We start from the raw sequence: 14,153 nt of genomic DNA, 5'->3' as shown, positions 1-14,153 counted from the left end.
TTTATGATCTCAATTTAAACATAAAACATCCCTTAATTGTAAGCAACAAAACTCGATGTGACAAAACAAAAATGAATTTTTAAAATTATGTCCACGCCAAAACCGATTTGGCTCAGTGGATAGAGCGTCGGTCTGCGGACTGGAAGGTCCCAGGTTCGATTCCGGTCAAGGGCATGTACATTAGTTGCAGGCACACCCCTGGTGTGGGGTATGCAAGAGGCAGCTGGTCGATGTCTCTCTTCCACTGATGTTTCTAGCTCTCTGTCTCTCTCCTCTCCTTTCCTCTCTGTAAAAAATCAATAAAATATATTTTTTTTAAAAAAATTATGTCCAATTGCCTAGCCCAGTGGTCAGCAAACTCATTAGTCAACAGAAACAAATATCAACAGTACAATGATTAAAATTTCTTCTGAGAGCCAAATTTTTTTAACTTAAACTTCTTCTAACGCCACTTCTTCAAAATAAACTCACCCAGGCCGTGATAGTTTGTGGAAGAGCCACACACAAGGGGCCAAAGAGCTGCATGTGGCTCTCGAGCCGCAGTTTGCCGACCACTGGTCTAGCAAACAGACATTCTGACAATCTGAAACTAATTTCCAACTAATTTCTAATTACCTAGAGACTTAGTAAAAATAAAATTTAGCCCTAGCTGGTTTGGCTCAGTGGATAGAGCATCAGCCCGCGGACTGAAGGGTCCCAGGTTCGATTCCAGTCAAGGGCACATACCCAGGTTGGGGGCTTGATCCCCAGTAGGGGGCGTGCAGGAGGCAGCCGATCAATGATTCTCTCATCATTGCTGTTTCTCTCTCTCTCTCTCTCACTCTCTCTCCCTTCTTCTCTGAAATCAATAAAAATCTATCAAAAAGTAATAATTAAAATTTAAAGTGCACAAATTGAAATATCCCGAGTCAATTCTCAGTACCCCACCTTTTGCAGCCACATCAAAACGAAAAGTCAAAAAAGTCTTCATAGACGTAAAAGCTCTTATTCTTTCTAAAGGAGGGCAATTTCACCCCAGGACACCCGTTAATGGTTGACTACTTCCTCTTTAGATAATTTTTCTTCCTGGTAGACAAAGTACCTTGCCCCAGAACCCTGAGTTTCTGAAATGGGTACCGAGCCTCCAAAGAGCCGGCTTGGGGAGAAAAACGAGGCGCAAACTTAACCCAAACCTTCCCCCCAAGATCTTATTGGGGAGAGCAGCCCTGCGGGGACAGAGTTGAAAACCAAATTTAGGGGGGCCGGGGTATTGTCCGTAACCGGGACTTCCGAAAGGGAAAGCAGGACCGGAGCGAGGCCCGGACAAGTCCGGGTCCGCCAGGTGCCTCACCTGGGCTTCCGCAGCCCCGGGCGCCGAACGCCTCCGGGGACCTCCGACCGGCGGAGATGCGGGCGCCACCTCCCCAGGCAGGTAACACCGACCCGGGGCGCGAGAGGAGGCCCGGCCCTAGGCCCGCCCCGTCGGTGGACCCACCCCGGACACAAAGAAAGGAGGGCCACGGTCGCTCCTTCCCTCCCCTCGGACGGCAGCTGCGCCCGGGGGGACCCCGCCCAGTGCCACTCTGGACGCAGCCCTGGCTACTTCCAGTCCTCGCGGGAGCTGACGGCCCGGACGGCTCCCTCACCTTCGGCTCCCTCACCTCTCCGGTGCAGGAACGGTGCATCCGCGCCCACTGTCTGCCGCCTCTTTACCGTGGGACCGCGGAGCAGTCAAAACCCGCGGAGCCCGCCCAGCCGCACGGCGCGCGCCCGCGCATGCAAATAAACACACCCCAGGCCCAGCCCCAAGGCGGGCGGGCGCCGCCACGCGCGCTCCCGCTTCCACTTCAGCCCGCGCGTGCGCGCTCCCGCTTCCGCTTCAGCCCGCGCACGCAGGAGAAAGCGCCTGAGCCCCGCCCCACGGCGGGGGCGTGGCCCTGCGGCGGGGGGCGTGGCTCTGCGGCGGGGGCGCGCCGCGTTCCCGTGAGGGGCGGGCCCAGGCGGCGGCGCGCTGGACTTGGCGCGCACTGCCCCGCCCCGCCCCGCCTCCGGCGTCCCCGAGGCCCGCCAGCGCCCGGAATCTACGATTTCCTGGGGTTGGCAGCATTGAATGCTGAGGAAGCCGGCAGTGGGGTCGCCGCCTGACTCAGCTGGAGGAACTAGCATTGAATGCTGAGGAAGCCGCGAAGCAGCGAGGATGGCCGGGAGAGGGCGGGGCCTGGCTCGTGGGCGGGGCCCAGTCTGGGAGGGGGCGCGGTCACCGCCGTGGCTTCCCGCGGAGGCTGAGGCGGCCACGTCCCGCTCCCTCTGTGTGTAGGGCCGCCCCCCGGAGTTAGCTGTCCTCGGGACCTCCAGACATGTCCGAGGTGAAGAGCCGGAAGAAGTCGGGGCCCAAGGGCGCGCCCGCGGACCCCGGGAAGCGGAGCGAGGGCGGGAAGAGCGCCGAGGCGCGGGCCGGTGCAAGCGGGGGCTGGGCGGACCCCCGGACCGGCGTGAGCCTGCTGTCGCTGGGCGTGAGCCTGGGCCTGGCCTGGTAAGTGGACGCGAGGCCCACGGGCCCCGAGTCCGGCCTCCAGGGGGTCGGGTGCCCCGCTCCTGTCGGAATCCCGCCCTGGCCCCACCCGGCTGGGCATCCTCACGTCTCTAAACACATCTCCAAACCCCCCAGTTTTGCGGCTTCCGTTCCTCTGCCTCGACCTCAACCAAGGGACAGCCCAACTTCTTTCTTTCGCTTTTTCCCTATAACTGACTCATTTTAAACTTTGCACTAGGATCCTGTCCCGATCGCTCCACTGCAGTGGAGGGGAAGGTTTGGAACGAGTCAGCCATTTCTTAAGAGAGAACAGATCCGGCCAAACTTTTATTCAGTGCCTGCTACACTGGTTTTGTGTGTGTGTTTATAAACACGTTATTCCATCCATTCCGCTATGTATTTGTCCGGGACAGATTTGCCCCGCCCTATTATAAATGCCTAATGGCCACGTTTGCAATCCTTAAAGAATTCATATGATCTCAAAGCAACAAACGTTCATGATTATGTCTAAGTTTGGAAGATTTCTCATCTTCTGATCAGTGTGCGTGCGTTATGAATTTAAAGTCTATTCCTAAGCTGAAGATCGAATTTTGGTACTGGAAAGCTACAAAAGTATGTAGCACTGGTGACAAGACACACTTTACATTAGACTTTCCCTCCATTTTTCATTGATTTTAAAGGTATTTTGAAGTTAGCTATTCATCTTCAAAAATAATCAAATTCTAGAAGGGGGCCTAGACATCCTGTAGTCTAGAGCATTTTTCATGCTAGTAAGTTTTGAATTGTACTTTAGTGGTGACTCATCCTAAGTCAAACTTAATAAAAGATTTTCACAGTAATGTGAAATGTTGATTATTAAATGTTCCCTTGATATATTATCATTTTACTAATGTTATTTTTATGGAATATTTTTTTGATCAAGGAATAAATGTACTGAATTTACTGTTTTGAAAACTGCTCTTATATCTTAAAATGCATGGCCTTCTTTAGGTAAGTTAAACCCTTTTTGTATTGGGAAGGTTATTCAATAATAGAATTTAGTTAGCTCAAAGATATATGTTGTTTTTCTCTGGAACCTGATACAACTGGATTTACTTACTGGATTTATTTATCTGAAGATACATGTTCATGGAAGCTAAATTATATCACAAATTGTTCACTTTTTCAAAAATTTAGTTCATGTTCCAGGGGAAAAACACTAATAATAATCTGTTGGCATAAGAAATGTCCAAAACTAGAGAATTTTTATTAATAGTTTATTTGAGCCAGAACTGGTGACAATTGCTGGGAAGCAAGATCTAAAATGCCCCAGAGAGTAACAGTTTTGCAGTTTCTTTTATACCTTTGAAATTAAGGAGAGAATTTAAGGAAGAATATATAAATGTGGGGAAAAGCAAGCTGGGGATTTGATTACAGGATAGTTAACAAGATTGATTCTCTTGAGGGAGGTTATTATCATTTATTTCAAATGTGTGCTAACAATGGACAGGGCTTGCTTAAGGCAAAGACAAACCTTTACTAAAAAAGTTATATTCCTGGGATGTGACTACCCGCCATGACCTGCCCAGTTAGGAATATATGATCAAATTACCCTGTGAGATTACTTTCCACAGAATTTGTTAGTGCCTACATTAAAGACTCAAAGAAATTACATTCAGTAGGAAGGTTTTGAACTGTCTTTGCAAAATGATAAAACACTATCTAAAGCTTTTTTCTTAAACAGGCAGATTTTATGATAGTTATTAAAATAGATGACTGTTATTTACTCTTGTGAAATCTCTTGCCACAAGAGTTGGAAGTAGAAATACTGCAGTCACTGTTTATAGCAAATATTTATTCATGGTAATTTCAGGAATAAAAAATTATTCTGGCAAGATATTTGTAAGTATTTTCCAAATAAACATTTGGCATCGCAAAATACTAGACTTACAACAAAGCCATTGAAATTTTTTAACTCTAGAATACATGCTTTAGCATCTACCGGTCAGTTTGTCAGCTATTTAATGCTTATTGTACTGACACTGTCCTGATGGTTAAAATACAACACTGAATATGAATGTCTGTCAATACAGTTGATCCATCCTCTTACACTGAGATTACATTGAGAGGGAAAGTTTAAACCCCTACTGCTTTAAGAGGATTTCAAGACTTCTCTACTTCAGTGTATTCAGGCCTTTAGGCTTGGAATTCTTGTTTAGAAAGTAAATAGATAAAGTGTAACAGATAAAGTCCTGACTTGTCAGTTTAACAATATGTTAGAGATAACAGTTACTCAAAACAAGATGGCTTTGAGTGTTAGCTTCATACTGTTTGTAAACTCTTAAGAAAGTTTTTGAAGAGAGGAAACCGAAACCGGTTTGGCTCAGTGGTAGAGCATCTGTCTGCGGACTGAAAGGTCCCAGGTTCGATTTCAATCAGGGGCATGTACATTGGTTGCAGGCACATCCCCCATATGGGGTGTGCAAGAAGCAGCTGGTTGATGTTTCTCTCTCATGGATATTTCTAGCTCTGTATCCCTCTCCCTTCCTCTTTGTAAAAAATCAATAAAATATATTTTTAAAAAAAGAAAAGAAAGTTTTTGAAGAAATTCTGCTTTCAAAAAGTTTAAAAGTTGTGTACGTAGTTACTAAATAAGACATAAATGATACTTTACAAGCTTATTTAATTATGTAAATTAAAAACCAGAAGTTCCAGCTGAAACCGGTTTGGCTCAGTGGGTAGAGTTTAGGCCTGGGTACTGAAGGGTCCCAGGTTCGATTTCCGTCAGGGGAGTGTGCCTTGGTTGCAGGCGTGTCCCCAGTGGGGGATGTGCCCCCATGGGGGATGTGCAGGAGGCAGCTAGTGAATGTTTCTCTCTCATGGATGTTTCTGACTCTATCCCTCTCTCTTTCTCTCTGTAAAAAATCAATAAAATATTTTTTAATAAAAATAAAAACCGGAAGTTCCAGTGTAAAAAAAAAAAAAGTGTTCTTGGAAGTTTCAACAGATTTCTAAATTTTCTTTATAAAATTTTTTAAACACATTTGTGATAATTATGTATAAGAAGTCAAAAGCTCTTTAAACAACCAGCTAACTGTTGGTTTTTTTGTTTTTTTGTTTTTTTGTTTTTTTGTTTTGTCTATCATCTAACACACTATAAGTCATATACAGCAAAATCATGGCTAACACCATTTTTCAGCTTTTTTTTTATTAATGAAGTTTTATCTAAAAGATAGTTTATTCTTGCCCCGCTGGTCTGGCTGAATGGTTGAGCATCGGCCTATGAACCTGGAGGTCAGGGTTTGATTCTTGGTCAGGGCACATGCATGGGTTGTGGGCTTGATCCCCAGTGTGGGCATGCAAGAGGCAGCCAATCAATGATTCTCTCTTATCATTGATGTTTCTATCTCTCTCCTCCCTTCCTCTCTGAAATCAATAAAAAAATTTTTTTTAATGGAATATAATCAATATTTTTCTGACCATTCAGTATTATGCTAAAAATGAATAGGACTAAGGGGATACTGGCCCTAGCAGTAGCCCTGGAACTTCCTTTCTTGCTGAAGGTCCATAGTAACAGCTGCCTTTGGTTATTTGCCTCTTTCTCATTACATTGAAACAGCCAGGGAAATTCCTATAATATATTAGTCCTCAATCAGCTGTTTGCCACCATCAAAGTCTTAAAGGTGTGTGCAGAGGCAATACAACATGGAAATGCAGTATAATATGATAGGGCCCTGGATTTGTATGAAGTCCCAATGGATTATGGAATCAGAAAGGTTCCTTTTGTAAACCCTACTACGGTAGCCAATTAACCTGGGTCCTTTTCTCCGATATCTCTAAGCCTCCAAGACCTTTTTTTTTTTTTAATATGTTTTTATTGATTTTAGAGAGAAGAAGGAAGAGAAATAGAAACATGAATGAGAAAGAAATATCAACATTGATTGGCTGCCTCCTGCAGGCCTCCCTCCTCTCCCCCCCCCCACCCCCCCCTACCGTGAGCCTGCAACCCAGGAATGTGCCCTGATCAGGAATCAAACCAGCAGCATCCTGGTACATGGGTCGATGTTCAACCACTGAGCCACACTAGCTGGACTTCAAGACCTTTACCTATGTGATAAGGAGAAGAGGCCCAAAACAGAATAAGAGCTATTCTCTTTCCTGTTTGAGGTCTCATCCAATTCATTGCATCCTTCATTTGCCATAAACCCTACCCTGGTTTCAAAGGGAGACAAGCCTGGGGTTTCTATCACCCACTCTAGGCTTCTCAGAAGGATGGCAAAACAGCTACACAATGCAGTCCAGAAGAAAAGACAAGGGTACGAGAGAACAGCTGAGATGTTACACTCTAGGCACTGTCTAGGACAGTGGTCAGCAAACCAGCTCGCAAGCTGCAGTTTGCCACTCTGTTGAGTAATGAGTTTGCCAACCACTGGTCTAGGAGCTTTGTAAATAAGAACCTATTTAATCTGTACAACCCTATGAACTCAGTAGTAGTATCCCGTCTTGACAGATGAGGAAACTAGCCAAGATAACTACAGTAGCTTGCCCAGAGAGGTTACATAGCTAGTAAGTGGCAGAGCCAAAGTTGCCCAACTCCACACTCACCCAGTATTATTAAGAGGCAAGGGCCCTAACCGATTTGACTCAGTGGATAGAGTGTTGGCCTGCAGACTGAAGGGTCCCAGGTTCATTTCCAGTCAAGGGCATGTACCTTGGTTGTGAGCACATCCCCTTCTGGCTGATCAGTGTTTCTCTCTATCCCTCTCTCTTCCTCTCTGTAAAAAAAATCAACAAAATATATTTTTAAATAAATAAATAGTGAAGGCCCTAGAGATAGAAATCTTTACTCCAGAGCTACTTATAGTTCTTTCTTTTTCTTCGATTACAAGCTGTAGCCCTAATCAGACCCTAATTGTTTATCTCATCTAAACAAGGAAAGATGGGAAAGCTGTAGCCCTAATCAGACCCTAATTGTTTATCTCATCTAAACTAGGAAAGAAAGGCTTTGAGCTGCTCCTGTTAAAAAGCCTGTTTTAAAAATTAGTTTTTCAGAATTAAAGTCACCTTCTCTAAGCATACAGTTTTGACTTCCAAAAAGTCATCATCTTAATGTTCAAGAGTTAATATTTATAAAGCACTTAGAATAGTATCTGGCAAATACTCCAGCAAACAAACCACTTTTCATTTTTTCATTACTAACCATAAGTCAACTTTATGCTTGCACTACTCGTATGTAGCAATGATGAATCTTACCTCTTTTTTTTATTTTGGTGAGCAGCTAACCATGAAAAAAAAAAAAAGAAAAGAAAACCTACAAATTGTCATCAGAAATGATATTTCCACTAGCATGGCAGTTTTCTTCAAGCTTTTGCTTAATATTGAAGAGAAGTGCAGAGGTAAACATTTAAAAATATTTAATAAAATGGAAAATCCTAATGTATTATTATAACCTTCACAAAAAGTCCTTTTTTATCATAATGAGTTTATTCTGAATAAACACACTCATGTACAGCATAAACCTATGAGGTAACACTGGAGTGATGAATGATAAAACTAGTCCTTGAAATTAGATGTATTTCTTTAGAATGGTCTCTATCCTTGGTCTGCTGGTCCCAGATAAGCCTATATTCTGAAAAGAACCTCTTAAAAGCCAAGAATGAAACAGCCAATCAAAAAAGAATTAAGTCTACATATCCATCTTTAAAAATTAGGATAATGGCATTTTCTAATAACCAGAAGTTTTGTTTAAAAGTTCATGTTAGCATATTCAGTGTTATAGAATGTATGGGAGCCATCACTAAAATAAATTCATTTCAGCCCTAACTGGTTTGGCTTAGTGGATATAGCATAGGCTTGCGGACTCAAGGGTCCCAGGTTCAATTCCGGTCAAGAGCATCTACCTTGATTGTAGTCACATCCCCATTAAGGGATGTGCAGGAGGCAGCTGATTAATGTTTCTCATCGATGTTTCTAACTCTCCCTCTTCCTTCCTCTCTGTAAAAAAATCAATAAAATATATTTTAAATAAATAAATGTATTTCATCTGACATTGTAAACATTTGTTTAAAAAGTCTGGGAGAACTGAAGGTGCGGCATAGATAAATACCTGAACTTGCTGCCTCGCACAACCATATCAAAACTACAACTAAAAGACAAAACAGATATCACCCAGAACCATGGATAAGGCTGGCTGAGTGGAAGTTATACAAATAGAAGGATAGAGAAAAGCACACTGAGATTGGGAGGAGGTGCAGAGGTGCAGAAGTGCAAAGGTACAGAGGCACATGTGAAAAGAGCTGGCAACTGGGTACGCTGTTATGTTTTTCAATCAGGAGGGAGTTACAAGCTCCCAACTGCTCTGAACTCCAGTTCCGGGTGAGACTCTGGGAACCCAGACTAATATGGGGAGAAAGTGAACTGTCTGGCATCGGGCTGGAACACGAGGGTGGCTTTCTCTCAGGGGTGCTCACAATGATCATTGTTCCTGCACAGTGCTGCAGGACACAGAGACCCAGGGACCTCTTAGGGGCAGAGCTGACAGCCATTGCTGTTTGCTCCCCCATAGTGATTCCCTGAGACCCCCGCCCCACCCAATTTACAACCCAACCCAAGCTGTACGCAGAGGCTTTTACATATGAATGGCCTGGCCTTTTGTAATCTAAAACCTAACAAACCGCAGCTGGATCAGAGAGCTTCCAAAAGAAGGCCCAAGGCTTGACAGCAGCTTGCATCACTTCACAGCTGGGCCTCATCTGGGCACCTCCAAACCCCAAACAAAGAGGAAAAGTCTGTAGATCTCTCTGTAGCTCTTGCTGAGTGGCCTCAGGCAGTGGCTGACTTTTCACCTCCTTGGAGATCCCAGAGCCAATGTACCCAGTGGTCATAGTGAGACCATCCAGATTACAACTCCTCACATACATAAGAGATACACTCGAGGCAGACTCAGTGATCACCAAAGCCCCACTGAAGCAAATCCTTCCCCATAAGGGTATCTCCAGCACAGAAATTCTCCCATTGTAGACACAACTAGTCCTCACAGCCAATTGGCCTGGATATCAATTCTTCCCAGTGATACCAAAAGCAATTGAGGCTTAACTACAACAAGACTGTGCATACAGCCCACAAAGGGGTGCACCTAGAGCACATGTGTCAAACACAAGGCCCGCGGGCCAAACCCAGCCCGCCAGGCCTTGCAATGTGGCCCACATCGCGCTGTCATCACTGCACTCCTCTGTCAGTTTATGACATTGTCAGTTTATGACTGTTTAGTAAACCATTCGGCCCGCGATTTAGGCTGGATTTTAGATTTTGGCCCCTTCTCTGATTGAGTTCGACACCCCTAACGTAGAGTGTCCACCTCAGGTAATTAGGAAGGCTTAGGACACCTAGCACACAAAGCCACTCTATCAACAAAGCGGAAACAAAAAAATCAGGTCACAAATGACAGAAATGGAGGAAAGCAAACGATATAGACTTCAAAACCACAGTTATAAGGTTACTCAAGAATCTTCTAGAAATCTCCGAGAAATTTAGTGAAACCCTCAAGGATATGAAAAAAAGAAATTAGAAATTAAGCATACACTGACTGAAACAAAGAATAATATACAGAGATCCAACAGCAAATTAGAGGATCCCAAGAATCAAGTCAAAGATCTGAAATATGCAGAAGCAAAAAAACACCCAACCAGAGAAGAAAAAATAACCCAGAAATATGAAGATAGTATAAGGAGTCTCTGGGACAACTTCAAACATACCAACACTTCACAGCTGGGCCTCATCTGGGCACCTCCAGCATCCAAATTATGGCAGTGCCAGAAGAAGAGAGCGAGCAAGATATTGAAAACCTATTTGAAAAAATGACATAAAACTTACCCCACTTGGTGAAAGAAATAGGCTTACAAGTCTAGGAAGCACACAGAACCCCAAACAAAAGAAATTCAAAGAGGACCACACCAAGACACATCATAATTAAAATGCCAAGGGCTAAAGACAGAGAATATTAGAAGCAGCAAGGGGAAAACAGTTACCTACAAGGGAGTACCCATATGACTGTCAGCTGATTTCTCAACAGAAACTATGCAGGCCAGAAGGAAGTGGCAAGAAATATTCAAAGTGATGAATATCAAGAACCTACAACCAAGATTACTGTACCCAGCAAAGCTATCATTTAGAACTGAAGGTCAGATAAAGAGCTTCACAGATAAGAAAAAGCTAAAGGATTTCATTACCACCAAACCAATATTATATGAAATGCTGAAGGGTATTCTTTAAGAAGAGGAGGAAGAAGAAAAAGGTAAAGATAAAAATTATGAACAACAAAGTAACAGCAAATACATTATCTATTATATCAACAAGTTAATCTAAAAATCAAGTGAATAAAAAATCTGACGAACAGAATAAACTGGTGAATATAATAGAATCGGGCTTAGAAAAGGAGTGAACTAACAATTCTCCAGGGGAAAAGGGGTGTGAGGGTGTGGGAAGAGACTGGACAAAAATATTACACCTATGGATAAGGACAGTGGGGGGTCGGATAAGGGCAGAAGGTGGGGTGGGAACCAGGTGGAGGGGAGCTATGGGGGGGAAGAGAGGAACAACTGTAATAATCTGAACAATAAAGGTTTATTTTGTTAAAAAAAATTTAATATGATAGAATAACGATTGAAAAATGGCTGGCTGTGTCATGCTGTTATTCTTTTTTTCTTTTTATTGTTGACAGCATTACAGATGGCCCATTTTCTCCTTTTTGACCCCCTCCTCCCAACCCTTCACTGCTTTTTGATGCCTCAAACACACAAAGAGCCAAAACCGGTTTGGCTCAGTGGTAGAGCGTCGGTCTGCGGACTGAAAGGTCCCAGGTTCGATTCCAGTCAGGGGCATGTACGTTGGTTGCAGGCACATCCCCAGTAGGGGGTGTGCAAGAGGCAGCTGGTCGATGTTCCTCTCTCATCGACGTTTCTAGCTCTTTATCTCTCTCCCTTCCTCTCTGTAAAAAAAATCAATAAAATATATTAAAACACACACACACACACACACACACACACACACACACAAAGAATTTCAACTGCTGCTCTTTCGGATCCCAAAGAATTGAGTCATGGTAGATGGACCAGAATGGTGCTAGATTTGAAGCATGTCTTTTGTGCTTGCTTGTTTCAAATTCTAAACACACAACAGTCCATTTATAGTTTTTAAGACTGGGATAACTTTTTCATGCTTCTGCCCTGTACTATCTGCCAGATGGAAAAACACTCTAATTTTAGGACATCCAAAGTACATCAATATGACATGTATTTCTTATTATAAACAATTATATATGTGTTTGTGTTCTATTGTCACTTTAACAGTGACTCCTATGTTCATCCTTTTTGAATCCGGTTATTTTGCAACTTCTAATCACCATCATGTCCTCTTCCTTCCACTCCACTGCTTGCTTTTTTTTCTCTTATACATTTTAATTTTAAAATGCTTTTTTTTTAACCTAGGCAAAATAGTGGAGAGCACATTTTTTTTCTAAATAATTCCTTATTTCTTCCTTCAAATATTCTGCGTACATCTATTACAACTGTCACACCGTCTTGCTCACTGAGCCAGCTGTGAACTTAAATAGGGGCAGTTTCACTCATCTTGCATGAGTAGGACCATTAAACCACTACCTACCTAAATGTTTATTGAAATAAACTAATAATAGCTGCCACTACCCATACCAGAATTTGTCATCCTTACCAGAAGTGGGTATAAAATACTCCTTTGAAATTCAGACTTAAATAGGTGAGATAGTGATGTGTCTTTTTTCTTTTCCAGGTTTGTATTTCAACAGTCGGAAAAATTTGCAAATGTGGAAAACCAATACCAGTTACTGAAAATAGAAAACAAAGAATTCCAAGGGCTGCAAAGTAAAATCAGTTTAATTTCAGAAAAGGTAATTATTAATTGGCTTATTTGGGAAGATTTTTTCCATTTTCCTTCCTCCTATCATCATTCTACCCCAGTTCATAAATTCTTTTTTCCTGCCTTTTAAACAATGCTATTTTAACTCTCACAGGTCTCCCTACCTCTTTACATTCTCCCTTCAATCCAATTTAGACTTAAGTTACATTTTGAAAGATAAATAATTTTTTATAATACAACTACTGTTATTGTTTGAGAAGACTAACATGCTCATATTGAGGTGGCCTCAGTTTTCTATTTAAATATCAAGTGTATATACTTGATATTTTGATATAAATTAGAATAGGAAAAGCATTTGTTGGGCAGTTTCATCGGTGTTTTATTCTCTACTTTCTGACTGGTAAACATATATATATGTGCATATAAGACTGATTAACCTAAAAAATAAATATTGTGTAGCCAAATGAAAATTGAAATCCAGGTCTTTGTTGTGTTTCTTCAAGCTGCAGATGCAGATGCGTTATTTCTGTGATTCTTAAAAATGTGCAACAGATTTTAAAAATGTTAACTACTACACTTCTCAGGAGAGGGTTTGCTGTAATCAATGAGGCATCTGTGGGCCTTGCCTGGCTACTGGGGACCAAGGTATCATTGGTAAACATACCTTGTTTGTTCATTTCTTCATGTGCTAAATCTTTACTTAAGTTGTGTAGACAGAACTTGTGCCTGTCACCAGGTGAGCAAGAATGTTATAAAAATAAACAGAAATAAAAATAGAGGTCTAAGTTCCTGCAGTTTCATGCACAAAATGGGCATATATTCCCTCAGAAGGTAAAAGCCATGGATGAAAATCATACATTCCTTTGAATATGTTAGGGGATCAAATGTGAGCTTAGGGGCCTCTGGGAAGAAGATGCAAGAATTGGTATTTGGATGTAGAACACAAGTTAGAATCTGGTTATAATTATTGGAGGCTCCTCTCATCAGGGGGAAGATGATAGAAAAAAAAATGGCAGGAAACAGAAACTGAATGTTCTTAAAAACTATGGAAAGCAAATTTTAAAGAAAGATTTCTTTTTTAAATGAAAAATTTGGTAGCAAATAAAATGCTTTTTTAAAAATATGTTTTATTGATTTTATACAGAGAGGAAGAGAAAGAGATAGAGAGTTAGAAACATCGATGAGAGAGAGTCATCGATCAGCTGCCTCTTGCACACCCCTACTGGGGATATGCCCGCAACCAAGGTACATGCCCTTGACTAGAATCAAACCCAGGACCCTTCAGTCCTCAGGCCAACGCTCTATCCATTGAGCCAAACCTGTCCCAGCTAAAATGCTTTTTAAATAAGTTTTTTTATATTAAAATATATTCATATATATAAAAGCCTAATGTGCTAAGTGTCCAACCTATTAGTCAACCACTTGACCTGTCACTATGATGTGCACTGACCACCAGGGGGGCAGATGCTCCAACTAGTAGGTTAACTTGCTGGTGGGGTCTGGCCAATCAGGGACTGGGCAAGATGGGCTGGGCACACCTGGAACCCTCCCAGGATCCCTCCCTGGCCAGCCGGCCTCCATCAGGACTAGGTGAGATAGCCCCAATCAAAATATATTGTCAGCCCATAAATGATAGCTAGTTGTGGTATACTAGTCACTATATATATGTTTGCAGATTAAATCTTGAGACCTTGTTATCCTTTTGAACTTTTGAGTACTCTTGAGATATACGCCTCTGATGAACAGTCCGGGTAGGTAATTGCTGCTAACA

General features: G+C 42.5%; 2 protein-coding genes across 7 annotated transcripts in view; one reads left to right on the top strand and one right to left on the bottom strand.

Annotated features, from left to right (window-relative positions):
• The window catches only part of APAF1 (apoptotic peptidase activating factor 1), a 72,782-nt gene extending 70,959 nt beyond the window's left edge, over nucleotides 1-1,823 (bottom strand). The window contains exon 1 of one of the 3 annotated variants that reach the window (XM_084876383.1): nucleotides 1,626-1,823. The gene's annotated coding sequence lies outside the window, so the exon portion shown is untranslated. Of the gene's footprint in view, nucleotides 1-1,330 lie in introns of all 3 variants that reach the window. The other 2 variants (XM_084876385.1, XM_084876384.1) reach the window with 2 other exon arrangements.
• A 152-nt stretch (nucleotides 1,824-1,975) lies between these two features.
• Nucleotides 1,976-14,153, top strand: part of IKBIP (IKBKB interacting protein) — a 29,136-nt gene continuing 16,958 nt past the window's right edge. Inside the window, exons 1-2 of one of the 4 annotated variants that reach the window (XM_084876392.1) lie at nucleotides 1,976-2,512; nucleotides 12,296-12,413. In XM_084876392.1, coding sequence (XP_084732518.1) covers nucleotides 2,337-2,512; nucleotides 12,296-12,413 — 294 coding nt within the window. In that variant the 5' untranslated portion in view covers nucleotides 1,976-2,336. The remainder of the gene's footprint in view (nucleotides 2,513-12,295; nucleotides 12,414-14,153) is intronic. The other 3 variants (XM_084876393.1, XM_084876394.1, XM_084876395.1) reach the window with 3 other exon arrangements.

This window comes from Pipistrellus hanaki (genome assembly GCF_964339955.1).
Source record: "Pipistrellus hanaki genome assembly, chromosome: 3".
NCBI classification, from domain to species: domain Eukaryota; kingdom Metazoa; phylum Chordata; class Mammalia; order Chiroptera; family Vespertilionidae; genus Pipistrellus; species Pipistrellus hanaki.
Note: the sequence above shows the minus strand (reverse complement) of the source record. Positions and strands in the feature narration are given on the sequence as shown.